Source organism: Pseudomyrmex gracilis, unplaced genomic scaffold, assembly GCF_002006095.1.
Source record: "Pseudomyrmex gracilis isolate BER0280 unplaced genomic scaffold, ASM200609v1 scaffold_338, whole genome shotgun sequence".
Lineage (NCBI taxonomy): Eukaryota > Metazoa > Arthropoda > Insecta > Hymenoptera > Formicidae > Pseudomyrmex > Pseudomyrmex gracilis.
The window spans coordinates 108942-123975 of NW_018020922.1; the positions used below are offsets into that span (position 1 = coordinate 108942).

The following is a 15034-nucleotide window of genomic DNA, read 5'->3' on the forward strand; positions in this document are numbered from 1 at the left end:
TGGAGTAAATTCGAATAAAATGCTCTTTTCCCCAATCGATGTGTTTCAGCAAATACATAAAAATAAATGTAAACATATTCTATGTAAATATATTCTAGTGCGTGATATGATGATTTTCAGTACAAGCCAATTACTTGAAATATTGTTTTGTTTTCTCACTTTTGTGATCCAATGCGTGACATCTCGTTATTTCATTGACGATACTTAGACCGATTTCCGTTCCGGTTGGTGTCACGCTGTTCTGCTTGCCAATGGGAACGACAACCGACCGAGACAAACTCGTGGGCGAATTTGTAACGCGGCCAACGACTGAAAAATATGTGCGACGATTGGGGTTGACAAGGGTGCGGTCCATGGATGAAGGACGGGAACAGCGAAGGGGAGGATGGAAGACGAGGCTTCGCTTCTCGGCCGGATAGAGCGAAACGACGGAGGAATGGGCTCGCGAAGTTAGTGCCGACATTAAAACCACGGAATGGGACTTAACGACTCGTGGCGTGTCGGTGGCTGCGGCCGTTTCATCCCCTTCACGCGCGGAGAAACGTCGTCCGGTTCGTTCTTTTTATTTTCCCGCAGCATTCCCTTCACTGTCTCCACCGTTCTCGCGAATCTCTCTCGTGCGTTGTCGAAGAAGAAAGAGAGAGAGAGAGAGAGAGAGAGAGAGAGAGAGAGAGAGAGAGAGAGAGAGAGAGAGTTGGTGAAAGCGGCACGGAAAGAAAATTCTTCCTTCCTTCTTTCCTTCCTTCCTTCCTTCCTTCCTTCCTTCCTTCCTTCCTTTCGGAATTATTCTCAAGTGATTCTTCACGAAAATTAACTTCCTCGGCTGCGCACTCTGACTCACACGGGCCTGACTTCCTTAAAATATCGCGTTTTTCTTTGCTGTCTCCTCTATATAGTTGGCCGCGAGCGCAATGACAATAATATATATGCAGATTTTTTAAATTATTTTTAACGTTTCCTCCACTGACAATGTGAGAATTTGAAGATCCGGCTGGATTCTTTCGGAAATTATGTTTTTTTTTTTTCAATTACGTTATTTTCCTCTCTACGGTTTTCAAATTTCGTCGTATTGCTCAGTCTCTTATTTCCGACCACCATTCACTCATAGTGAAAGTCACATATCGTCTACAATCGAAGTTGTTATTATTCACAAGCTTATTTCTCAGTTTGACCTTACGTTGTTTCGTTATTTATTATTTTTCAACTTCGTTAATTGACATTCTTAGTTTTTTTCCTTTATTTCTTGTTTTTTAATTTGTTTTAAATTTTGACAGTATATTCTTCTCATTCGACACGTGACTTGGATGCTTAAGACTACTGTATGTCATGTCACCTTGTGTACATTACATTGTGAGTAACTTATATATATTTTGTTTACATTTTTTTATACATTTCACCGATCACGCGTTTATCATGCATTATTCTTCTTTAAAGCCTGTCTTTGATAAAGACCAAATCCTACGGTCGAAAAACGTCAAATTGTATCAGCCACACTTAATAAATGAAATCAGTACACAACAACCAACAACGGTGTAACGTGCTTCCATTTTCTCTTTGATTATTTTCTCTTTGTTTTTTTTTTCAATATTTTTGCTTTGATTTCAATCTGTAAAAAATAAGTAACGTACAGTTCGACTTTTACGATGATAAAAACTCGTTATTAACATTTTTACAAGTAATACAAAAAATTTTGTTTGGTTTTTATTCGAAAATTTTGCAATATGTTGAATATTACTGAAGAATACGGGATTGAAAAATTACAAATGAAGGATTACGATGCAAAATACGCGTAGTTTAGTTTGCTATTACATATTTCCATTATTATCGCGGATTACGTACGTAGAAATCATTTATTTATTTAAACACACGTCACGCGAAAATGCACATAACACGTTAATTAGTATTACAACAGCGAATAATTAGAGAGAATAGCTCGCGCGTGATTGTTTGCTTTGGCTTCCAGAAATAAATCCTTTGATGATAACGTTAACAAATTTGGTTAGTTTCGCTGTTGCATGCGCTGTTCTCTATCTTTAGCGATCTTCTCTTTGTCTCGCTTTCAAACCCATAAAAAGAGCACTGGCATTGGTCAATCTAAGAAAAGAGATGAAAATGATAACTAAAGCTAGCTATTGGCAACGCTCTCTCTCTCTCTCTCGTTTGAGATGATATAAACTTCTCTCGTTCGTTGTTTTGTTAGAAAACAAACCCAGACTTTTTGCTTGGACTCTCGCTGCTTAAAGAGCGGCGAAATCAAATACGACGATCATTAGCAGTTTAATTAATTCTTTTTCTGCTTTTCTCGAGCTCTCAGTTTTTTTTTTTTCCCCAAGTAGTCACACACATCCCAGTTAGGATATAAAAATGATTACCATTTGATTTTTTTTGTCAAAGACGCGGACTCTCACTCCCCCATCCCCCACCCCATCTCGAGAAATCGTTTTCTCTAAGTGTTTTATGCAGTAGCGAGGTTGAATCGAATTGAATAGAAAAGATATCGATTGAATTATTGCAATCTTTGCTTCCTACATAAACTTTATATGATATACGATGACTTGATAATATCAGAGTCTCACTGCGTACAAAAATGTAATACATTTTTCCTTTACTTTACTTTCATTCGAGTTTTTTTTTTAATAATTCGTCACGTATGAACGATATAAAAAAAGATGTAAAAAAAGAAAAAAATGATAATAAGGCTAAGAATCCTTTTTGCTTTGTCGGATTTGTTCAAGCTTCTCGAGTATGCGGCTAATGCAGTCTGGAACCTCTCTCGTCCAAAGCAGTTTGGAATCCGTTCGGATTTTTCTGTGAGATGCGCCGCATTTTGTCTCGTGCGATATCGTTAAATAGCATTCATGAAAAAAAAAAACCCAAAGGAAAACGATGCGAGAGAGAACGAAGAGGTTTTATTTATTGTGGTTCTTTTTTAACAAAAAAAGCGACTCGACAAAAGAACGCGTTGCTTTTCTTTTCGCACATCTCGGTCTTCTTTTCTTCGATCTTTTGATTTCTTCTTTCTTTTTTACACATGTGCGCTCTGCGTCATCGCACACGAAGACGATTCGTTTGCGTGGCGACCGATATTAAATATCGGCACTTTGATACATAGCGCGGCAATTTTGGATCCCACGTGTCTAACATACAAGCGAGCGCGACTTTTTAATATTCCGTCGACATCGTTGCTGTTGCGCGCGAAAACTCGAGCAAAATTTTGTCGAAAAGTGTCCGTACAATAAATTTCATACAATTTCATCCGGTTTCGACTGGCCTCGAAAGGTGTACCATACGATGTCATGCATTCATTAAAAAAAAAACCCAAATGAAAGGTCGAAACATTTGCAGATGTTTTCGTTTTAAAATTGAACGTCTATGATAATTCTAAAAATCTGTACGTAACAAATTGGTGAGGAAAAAAACGCGTTAACTCTCGCTGAAGTTGCGAAAGATTTTTCTTTTTCGTGAAAAAGAGAGATTAGATATGTAATTTTTAAATAAAGTTGAAAGTCTTTTAGTGGAGTTTGACCGATATTTCAAAACAGGAAAAATGGTCTTAATAAAAGGATAAAAGCTCCGAGTGCGGAGAGAGAGAGAGAGAGATACGAAATGAAATTCAGGACGCTGTGTGGACGTTCCGGAATATAAATATACTCGACGCGAACTCCCGGATAATACATATATTATGACAGGTCCCGGCGCGCGTCCTCGGTATAAATCAAGATCTTGTTACTCTCTCGTGAGAGAGAAAAGCCGGACGAATAGCGAGGGACTCAGCGCCTTCCACGGGAGCGCGAACGCGTTATTTCTCTCACAGAGGCCGTGTGTCGGATAATAACGTGGGCGTCTCGACGAAGAGAGAGCTTGCAAGAGACGGAACGGTCAACCGAAGATCAACCTTCTGAAGTGCTCAGAAAACCGAAGCGCTCGTTCCTTCGCTTTTCGTCCTTTCGAGCGACGCCATTCGCAGACGGAAACGTGCCGAGTACACAGTGCATTTGTGTCTTTGGGGGTCTCTCTCTCTCTCTCTCTCTCTTCTCTCTCTCTCTTTTTCTTCATCTCTTTGATTCTCTATTTCTCGGAGGTTTGCCATTGTTCGCGCACTCGATTCTCTCGCTCGCGATCGATTTGTCGCACGTAAGAAAGAAGATCGGACAGCAAACATGTTACACGGTAAAACAAGAGACATCAATTTTTTTCGCTCGTATATAATTTTTTCGAAATCAATCATGTACGTAAGCGAGAACGAATTCGCGTGATTTGTTGTTATAAAGAAGGAAAGATTGTGACAAAGACAAAAATAAAGATTAGAAATTTATCGCGGTTCAAAATTACACTTAGTCACGATCTCAACTTCTAACGACTTAGCCACCACTTGATAATTGAACATTTGCAGTGCAAGCTGGTACAAGCGAGATACGCGAGTTTCTGCTAATAACGTTAATAAAACGGCGCAACCCTAAGCCGCATCCATCACGCTTGGCGGCTCGATTATTATCGCGAGCAAGGTCGCAGCGAAACTTTCGGAGCGTAACTTATCGCACGGTCGGCGACTGGTGTAGTTAGCACGTTATTCCTCAGCCCCGGATACACGTCTTAACTCAGCCGCGGACAATATCTCGAGGTCGCACGTACGGCAATAAAGCCGTTTGCGCTTTGACGACGTTGCGCTATTGAAAAAGGAAACGGAAAAAGAGCAAGAAGAGCGCATTCGCACAGAGACGAGCAAATTGGGATACGTGTTCGCGGATGTTCCGGCATTTCGCATGCGGTATCGGACGGGGGCTTTCGATTCTCGTCCCGGATAACCTGAGGCGAGTCCCATGGGCTACGTTTTCCTTCTCGAGATCTCGACGAGATTCCTTCCGCTTCTCTTTTCCCTCTTCCCGCCCGCTTCTTTTTCCCGTACGTACTGTCATCCGAGTACTTCTCTTTAAAGAGTCAAAAGGAGAAATCGCAGATTTTTCTCGAGAGACAAGCCCGGGACGCCGTTGTTTTCTACAAAGTGGTTAAACGTCACGCTTTGAATGCGAGATGTACTTCCAGGATGTTTCTTCGACCATAGACAGTCGCCGCGACAGTTTTAGAGAAAACGCGCGATAAATAATTCAATTTTTTTACGTATAAATTTTATTCACAGATTGTATTAATGTCAATATAAAATTAATTTTTTGTGAACCGACATGGGTCTTCCAGACCTATCCAAATACCGGTGTCTCTGGTTAAAAAGTTAGTTTTTTTTAAACTTATATCTTTGAAACTATTAGAGATGTTTTCAATTTTTTTTGTTTTTTTTGATTGACACAAAATCGTTCAAACTTTTGATTAAAAAAACATTTGAAAAAATATTGATTTTTTGCAGAGATGTTTTTAGTCGGTTTTTATTTTAAAGTCGCGTGATCTCACAGACTCAGTTAGTCCAACCAGTAAGTTAAGTTTTATATATATATATATATAGAGGTCAGTTCCCGAGAAGTAAATTATTAATCTTTTTCTTCTTTTAAAACAAACTAATTGTATTTACCATAATTTAACTACAAGTTATAGTGTCTTACGAAACAATATTTTTACAATTAAAGAATCTTTTAAGGCCCCGAAGTTTCCAAACTAATAAATATATATATATTCGGTCATGAGAGCCGTTCGCTAGGTGTTGTGCGTAAATTATACGTGTATATATACATATATACGTGTTCACGTGTAAATTTTTACACGTGAAATTCGAATTGTAATAACAATTCTAAAATTCATATAGGATGCTATACTTGCATCTCATATATGAGAAATCCCAAATACCCCCCTAATTGAAATTAAATTTATATTGCGAAAAAAACGTATATATATATGTATATATGTATATATATACACGTATAATTTACGCACAACACCTAGCGAACGGCTCTCATGACCGAATATATATATATATTTATTAGTTTGGAATATTTTTACACTTGTTTTATATATTCAATTTTCATATATATTAAATAATTAAGCACATTTTCGGTTTATATATACCGAAAGAAGTTATTTCTTGTTTGTAAAATTGACTGCGTCATGCACGTGCGTATATTTCGCTCTCAGTAAATGGCTTACGCAAGACGAAAGTGGATGGTAATCGATAGAGACGAGAACTAATTAAACAATCGACCGCATCCGGCACTCGTATCGACGCGTTAAGCAAACGATGCGATTCGTTCGACGTGGGGGGCAACTTTACGACGAGCGGAGTTTAGAGTATAACGCTCGCATTCGTGGATAGAACTTGTCGATTAAAATTCCCAGTCGTCGCTGAGGAGTTAATCGAATATTCAGGAGCGCGTCACGGAGAGCGTTTCTCGATGAACCTCGGCGGGAAAACTTGAATTTCGAAAGGAAAACTTTTGCTGCCGCCACACCGTCGGATAAAATGCGCGCACGAACGAAAAGAGCGACACCGTGGCAGATGGCGATTTCTCTCTCTCTCTCTCTCTCTCTCTCTCTCTCTCTCTCTCGATTTCTCTTTCTCTCTCTTTCTCATCTGGCAGAAAATTTTTGTTCTTCGTGTTTCACTCGCTTATTATTGCTCCCTTCTCTTCTTTCGTTCGATCTGCCTCCCTCTCTTCCGCCCCGCGGCTGAGAATTCTCGTCAGCATCTCCGCCCGATTAAGAAGACTGAAAATTATTCATAAAAAAGATTTCGCTGCGTGAATACCAATGGTCGCGAAAATGGCTGTTGGCGACCCTTTGACATTTAACTTCCGCGGCACAAAACTTGTCAAAGAGAAGAGCGGCTTGGCTTCTCAATAGCTCGTTAAATCTCTCGAGTTAACGTCGTTCCCCTGTTATGCCGCTTCTGCGATAACTGTAACGCGATTATTAATTTTCGCAAGTTATGGCTGGATAGTTGCGACTTCGTTCGAGTTGTTCGTTGAACAATTAATAAATGTTAATAATTGGCTTTGATAACTCTTTCGTAACGTGTCGCGCGACGCGTAGCTTTCTGCGTCGTTTTCCAAATTCGCTGTTCTTCTATCTCTTGTTTCAACTAATAACACAACTGTTTGTTGCTACATTATAACACAAGTAAAAATACAATAACGGGTTTTATTTTTTCTCATTTAAAATTTTTTTCAAAAATATTATATTCAAATTCAATTTCGTTCGTTTTATATAAAACGGACAATTTATTTATATATAGAGGAAGTGAGAGAGAGAGAGAGAGAGAGAGAGAGAGAGGAGAAAAGAAAGCCACAAAACTTTTGTTTTTATTTACAAAACTAACTCTAATACACTATCCTACAAATCAGAGACTACCGAATGCGCAGCAACACATATAGACACATATAGACGATACGAATCTCGTTAGACGATAATCAACTCGTATGGAGAGAAGAGTAGCTAGCTACTTCAATATGGCCACTTGGACATTATCGTGGCGAGTGTGTGCAGCGAACTGTTCCGTACGAGTAAATTCACAAACCTATCTCTCTTTCTCTCTCTCTCTCTCTCTCTCTCTCTCTCTCTCTCTCTCTCTCTCTCTCTCTTTTTCGCGGTCAAGCGTGAGTAGCGTTCATAATGCGATTCGCTGCCCTTGTTCGAGCAACTTTCGCGGCGTCCGAGATAGAAAGCAGGGTCTCCGATATACATTGTTTCTAACATGCACTTTCCTTGTTGTTCCACGAGTGCTTGAGCGAACAATCTTTCTCGCTTAGTTCAATTCTAAAGCGAATGCAACACAATTATGTCGACGAAGAGTGTTATATAAATTTTTTTGTTTAAGAATTGTAAAATCTAACTTTGTTTATCGCGAGGGAACTGACAGTGTTTTGAGAAATATTTATGGAAATTATATAAATATTACTAAATATTATTTTGTTAATTGTACGAGAAAAATTAGATTAAAAAATATTTGTAAGAAATACGTCGAAAGCGAATAAAAGCAAATGGATTATTATTTGGCGTTGCTCATTTACTTTAATTAATGTAGTTTTTAATGATTATTCCTATGGATTCTTTTGACGAAGTAGTCGATTCGCTTTATCTGCTCACACCGTTAGCCAAAATTTTTAATTTTGCATAATGCTGCTTTTGTATATATATGATGTATATTTTGTATATATACATTTGTACATATATTTCATAATTTTTCAAGTGAAGTGCAAATTGTTGGTTAACTTTCTTTTTTAATTCCATATTGGTTCTGTTATTTCATAGATATATGTGTTTCCGAAAAAGTCGTTATGTATCTGTAATTAGCAATCACTCGAGCAAACGAATCAGTTTGTTTTGTTTTGGCTTTTTGTCTCGTTTCATCAATTTGATTGAGGACAGAGGAAATTTAGCGTGATTGGGATTTATTCAAACCACTTAAGTGAACAATGGCACGAGTGCCTTTGTACTCTCGCCGACGCTTGTCGAAACATATAAACGTAACATATATTCAATGCGCTTTGACGCATGGAATATTTTCACTATCACACATGTACAGAGCGTTTCGAAATTAATTCGGTGAGAAATTTGATAGATGTCAAGTGTTGACGCGTCAATGACAATACAACTGCTCTTCACAATTAATTATTAAAATTGATCTACGAGCTGTACGCTTAGTATAATATATAAACTCTACAAAATAATGTTAGGATAAAAGTTGCTTATCTATATAGATAATTTCAAATGTGAATTTGTGTTATTATTTTTAATGATTAACAAAATGAAGTATATCTTTTGGATTGTTATACTATAACTTTTTTTTTGACTACACAGTAAAAAATAGAAGTAATTTTAACTCAAGTGGATTTCCTGAAACATTTAAAAATATTAAAGTATAACTTATTCGTCATGTGTTTGTTATTGACAAACTAGAACTAATAAGTAATTGACACTTTACATTTACATTTGTTGTATATTGCTTTTAAGTATAATGTAAAAATAAATAACACAAAATGTAAAAATAAATGAAATACATAAAATACGTAGAAACTTCTTGGATTAATAGTTACAATAACTCGTAAGAAATGCATTTAAAAAAAAACGTATCTAATTTTTATGTAGTTTGTAAAAAAAACTCAAACGCATACAAAAAACAAAACTGTTGCGCAAAATTTATTGTGCATATAATATTACTGGGAAATTTTAACATATATTTTTACAAAATTGGTGTTTGTTCAAATTTTGTTCTACAACAGAAGTGATATAATGAAACACTAATGTCATCTGAAAAATCATATGTATGTTACGTATATTTTTTATATAAGAAAAACATAAAACAAAATAATCCTTTACACAAACTCAACGATCTCTGTTTCTTTTGATAAAATGCATCTATATTGAAATTATACATTCGTCGACTTCGTTTTGTGTAAAAAGTCGATAACTCANGCGGAACTATTTTCGAATAAAAAATATTTAATGCACAAGAACTTGGCACACCGAGAACTAAAGCATACTAGCATACTACACGCGAATTAGTCACATATGATCACAAATCTTTAAAGCGAGATAAAAAGTCTAGTTTTAACAGCAATTACNGTTTTATCAGTATAACACATCATCTTGTTTTATTTCATACATCATTATCAGTACCACGTACAGTACTCTCCATAAGTTTGGAAACATTCTACGTTTTACAGGGAAACAATCGGCATTGACAACGATTTGTGCATGTTTTTGGCTTGATTACATTGATAAGACGACAAAAATGATTAACACTTTTATTTAGAAAAATAATTAACACTTTTATTAGAAAACTTATAAGTTTGTATACGTCGAAAATAAGAAAAAGAAAATCTTAAAAATCATAAAATGGCTTTAGTCCGCAGATTGTAACTCAATCGAACTACTACGAGATGAGTTAGACAGGAAATCTGCAAAAAGCGAATCACGAGTGAGACGCATCNTTGGAAGATTTTTTCCAGCAAGAATGAGTCAACTTACTCCAAACGTTCATTTTAAATATACAAAATGTTATATTTATAAACTGCGATGCAATGACAATTAAAGAAATATAGAAAAAACGTATTTAAAAAAGTACCACATTTCTTATACCTAAGATAAAATTGCAATTCAAAATTTAAAAATCAGTGAAATTACTAAAAAATCAAGATAAGAAAAATCTACTTTCCATGCCTAGTTTTACAAAAGTGCTCGTGAATATCATATATCATGTTTTTAAGAAAAGCTATTTTGTACTAACACAATAGTAACACCTTACAATGTAAAGAAGAATATTTTCCAAGATTTAGTGAGCAAGATAATAGCAGTTTGACAATTAATTTTGTGAGACAACTAAGGTCTCCCCTATAGATAAATACGCAATTTAGGTCACATCTCACTAATTTTGATGCGCTTTAGATATCTTACAGAGCAGATCATACTTCCCGAGAAAAAATGGTAAACGTGTGATCATATGGGATTACATATAAAAGTCGAATATGATATTTTATATGATCATATAAGATTTTATATAAGTGGTTTCGGAGATGTGGTAATTTAAAATTTTTCTGAACAATACTATTATTTTATGTTCTTTTTGTTCGTGTTGTACGCTTGTAGGGAAGTGTCTTCGCCCTTCCTTCTGCTCTCTCCTTCAAAAAACACGTAGATATTTTTGATATGAAGCGACATTTAATAGGATCCTATGAAATAAAAAAATAAGAAAAAATAAAGAATGACTAATACACACACACACACACACACACACACACGCAGATATTTTATTTTTATATACAGATATTTTATTTTTTTTTATATTGAAAGCGGATAATGTTTTGCCATAATATCAAAAAACGCTTGCATACGTTCCGGTAGATGCATACAAAACATATATTCGCGATTTAAATTCACATCTGCTGTATATCGTGGACATTTAATATGTCCATGAATAACTTTACGATCAACAAGAAAATCTATTAATTTCTTGCTGTTNTCAACAAAATTTAGAAATTCATGTAGTCGCATGTTGAAAGGCATTANCAAATTGCGAGAAATAGTGAAACGGATTCTTGACTAATTATAAATTACCTTGTAAATAATTCAATTTAAANTATCTTCTGGCTTTGTTTACATTTCTCAACACATCAGTTCGACATACACAGACTTNATTGTTCGTAATATATCAGCTTATAATATCTAGAATAAATAGAGCATTAAAATTCTGAAACTTCAAATTGTCATATTTCCAAAACCAAGGGCGTACCCCGCGAAATTGTTTTAGATAATTACTCGGTATGATTTGTCCTACAACATATCTAAAGCGCAACAAAATCGGTGACGTATGATCTAAAATGCGTATTAACTGTACGTACGCATGTATGTATGCACGTGTCTTAATTTCATATTTTTCAATTACACAAATATTTACAAACTGAAATATATCAATTTTGCCACGTGTGTTTTATCTTATCTTGCACACTTTTAAAATGTGTTTCCAACTTATAGAGAGTACTGTACATTATTTGTTTTTTTCAGTACATACATCATTATCAGTAAAACACACATCAGTTTTTGCATATAAATGCCATCGAAATTTTCATGTTCCACATAGTGTTGCTCGAATTGTTGCATCGAACAGTTGAATTAAATTAATCGAAAAGCAGCAAAATGAAGATTATCTTATTTACGATTTGCGTCTTGGTGAGTCTTATACAAATCTATAAAAACATTGTAAAAATTATAATTCTTGAATTTGTTCTAAACCAACTTGCTTGTACATTTTTTATCTTTACATTTTCTATTTATTTTGTCTTTAAAGTTTTTCTTTATCCTTACACATTTCTTGCTTCCATTATATACGTGTGGACGTTACTTTACTAACTTGATATTCCTACGTTGTTATAAGTCAATAAAAAGTATAACTTTAGATATATTTTAAGGTTAATTTATTAATTTTTTCATAAAAGTTTAGAAAGAGAGAGAGATATTTAATTAAACATAATTTATAAAAAAAAACCACAAAAATACTAGATTTAACAGAGAAAACATAGAAACATATGATCAAATATGATTTTATATGTGTAAATATACATGAGTGTAAATATATTATATTTATACACATGTGTAATATACAAACTGCTCATATTGTCTTTCCGGATCAGATCAGATCAGATCAGATCACATATGAATCACATTTAAGACTGACAAAATCTGATCACATCTACTTAGTTTGAAAAAATTGGCGCAAAATATGTGACTGCACTTATTCTTACGTGTATAATATTGTATTGCATCGTAACAAATATAATAATGCTTTTATTTTTTTCGTGGTTACATCATTTGCGTTCAATTATTTTATTAATTTTAGATGGCCATTCATACTTGTACAAGTTTGTTGCGACCTGCAGCTTATTATGACAGCGTGGTAACCTGTTTCAAAAATATTACTTTAAACCAAACTTCAGTTTTCGATAAGAGTTTTGGCAACTGGCAAAACATCTTGAGTAAGTGCTGAACAGTATATGATTGAACATTATGTGACTGAAAGTTAACAATTCTAAGATCAGTTCACTTAATAGCACTCAATTTATTTTGCATATAAAATGCAGTTTTTATTAATTCAAGATAATTTCAATAAATACACACAAAGAGCAATCAAAGTTATTTTAGCTGCGATTTATTCAAATATTATATAAATGTCTTTATATGTTGTAGAAAATAAATTCAATATCATGGTCGATGCTTCCATCTGCGCATTGAAGAAAGATGGTGCAGTACGTTCTTTACTTATACATATATGAGTTTATACATAAATATTTATTTATATATTTCTTTACATAAAAATTAAAGAGAATAAAATATTAATCTGATATTTCATGTTTACTCGGTGTGTTGTATTAACATTTGAAGATGTTTTTCAGGCTTGACCACTTATTAGTGTTATTTTTATATTGACGTTTCGTGAACATTTCAGCTTGCTTCATCACAATTTCAAGAGCAGCCTGAATAAAATACTAATCAAATAAAACACAACATAAACGTTATATAAAACGTAAAAAAATACATACACACACACGATAAATTAACATATACAAACCTAAATGTTGAATAGTTTGTTTTTCTGTACCATTGTTTTGTTAATTCTTTTCGAACAAGTATAGAGTAAGTTACTAACTATATTACACAATTCTAGATCAGTCAAGAAGATGAAATGACTAGAAGTGACATAACCCAATATTGTTCAAAAGTTTTTGTTAGAGCTGCAAATGTACAAAGATGTCAAAAGATCACCAAGTATTGCACTGATTTAGGTAATCAATACATCTATATAGATTTTACTACATACTTTTACCTATTTTGAGAAAATCTATGTTTTTTGTAGAAAGTTTTTACTGTGTAGTGATCTGTTTTTAATGCTTAATTTTGTTCTCAATATTTATTATTATTTAAATTATATATCAATGTGATATCTTATTGAATATATATCTTACTAGTTGTATCTGTTTTCAACATAATTTTATACACTTTTTTCTGGTTTTCTGTTGCAGAATGTGGTGGTCCAGTTTGTACTTCCGAGGAAGTAAAACGATACGTAAAGTGTGCACTAAATAATAAAATATTGTCGGTTCTCGAGTTTCCATTATTATTAATGTAAATACAGAATGAAGTATATAAAAGCAAACTGAGTAGCATTTATTAGAAGTAGGCATTTGGTATTAGAAGTGTTACGTAATATGGTTGACATTTGGAAAATGTACTAACAAAAATAACAACAATGCATAAGTAGCTAATAAATATATAAAATGATATATGCATGAATATTATTTTATGTGTTTTTTTTTAACGTTATAAATAAAGATTTATGATGATAAAATCATCAGAAATAATGATTTTATTCAAATCATAAATTTTATATATAATATAAATAATCCTATTAACATAAAATCAAATTTTATGATGATAGATATACTAGAATAAAGTATATCTATTGGATTATTATAACTTTTTTTTACGAGTACGTAGTAAAAGAAAATGTTAATTTCAATTTGAGAACCTTCTGGAACAGCATTATGTAAAAAAGCAATATATAAATAATGCTTTTTTAAGTAAAACCAATTAAAATTACACTAACTGATTCAATGACAAAAAATTTTACTGGGAATCAGTGATAATATCATATTCACAGTGAAAGAATGTCTCTTTTAAGATTAGGTGTCAGTGACAGATTAGTTTTCTTACTGGGAATCAGTTAAAATTTCGCTGATTGATTTAATGACAAATAATTTCACTGAGAATCAGTAACATCACTGGATGGCATTAATTTATTAATTTTAAAAATAATTGACGTCAAAAGTTTCAATGGCTGAAGTGATAGAGTGTCCGCTTGATAATCAGAAGATTTCCAGGTTCGAGTTCAGTCAAGTTGATTCCTGACGCAAAGATTTTTTTTCTACAAATTAATATTAATAATAACCACAAGAGAACTTACTCGAAGACATAAAGTATGAAACTATAAACTAATTATAAAACAATTTTTTTATGTTATAAATTATTTTTATATTTACAGATTGATCCAGTGCTTGACTAATACTGATTCGCACTATAAAAGCGCTTTAATTAAATGACGTAGTAAAATACTGATTCTCGTGGTGGGAAACTTACATATATCTAATCAGTAGATATTCTAATCGTCAGTTCAATATACTGATTCTACTTGAGAGAGTAGGAAAGTAACTCATTTGTCATGTACTTGTCGTTGACAAACTAGTGCTGTTAAGTACTTGACACTTTACATTTGTTATTTTATTTTTAAATGTGTAAAAATAAAATTTTGTATACAGTGAAAACCTACGTGAAAAAATAGCTAATACAATAACTCGTAAGAAATGTAAAAAAAGAACGTAATTATTCTTTATGTAGTTTGTAAAATACTGAAACTCACACAAAAAACAAAATATTATTGTGCATATAATACTACGGTAAATGTACAGAAAAGGTCACCCCCCTCCGATTTCAATGAGCTTGACATATGTTGTCAAGGACACCTTCCTGAGTAACAATCCGTAAATTTTAGCCGTCGCTCGTTGTTAATAAAAAAGTTATGAACAATTGAAGTTTGAAAACTAAG

The 15034-nt window shown here is 33.7% G+C and overlaps 1 protein-coding gene across 1 annotated transcript; it reads left to right on the forward strand.

The window, feature by feature from the left end:
• The first annotated feature begins 11501 nt into the window (after positions 1–11501).
• On the forward strand, positions 11502–13730 carry LOC109860158. Its single transcript, XM_020439058.1, has 5 exons — positions 11502–11607; positions 12275–12410; positions 12622–12680; positions 13100–13217; positions 13455–13730. Exons 1-5 carry the CDS (start codon positions 11575–11577, stop codon positions 13559–13561), a joined length of 453 nt encoding a protein of 150 aa, XP_020294647.1. The 5' UTR covers positions 11502–11574; the 3' UTR covers positions 13562–13730.
• The last annotated feature ends 1304 nt before the right edge of the window (positions 13731–15034 follow it).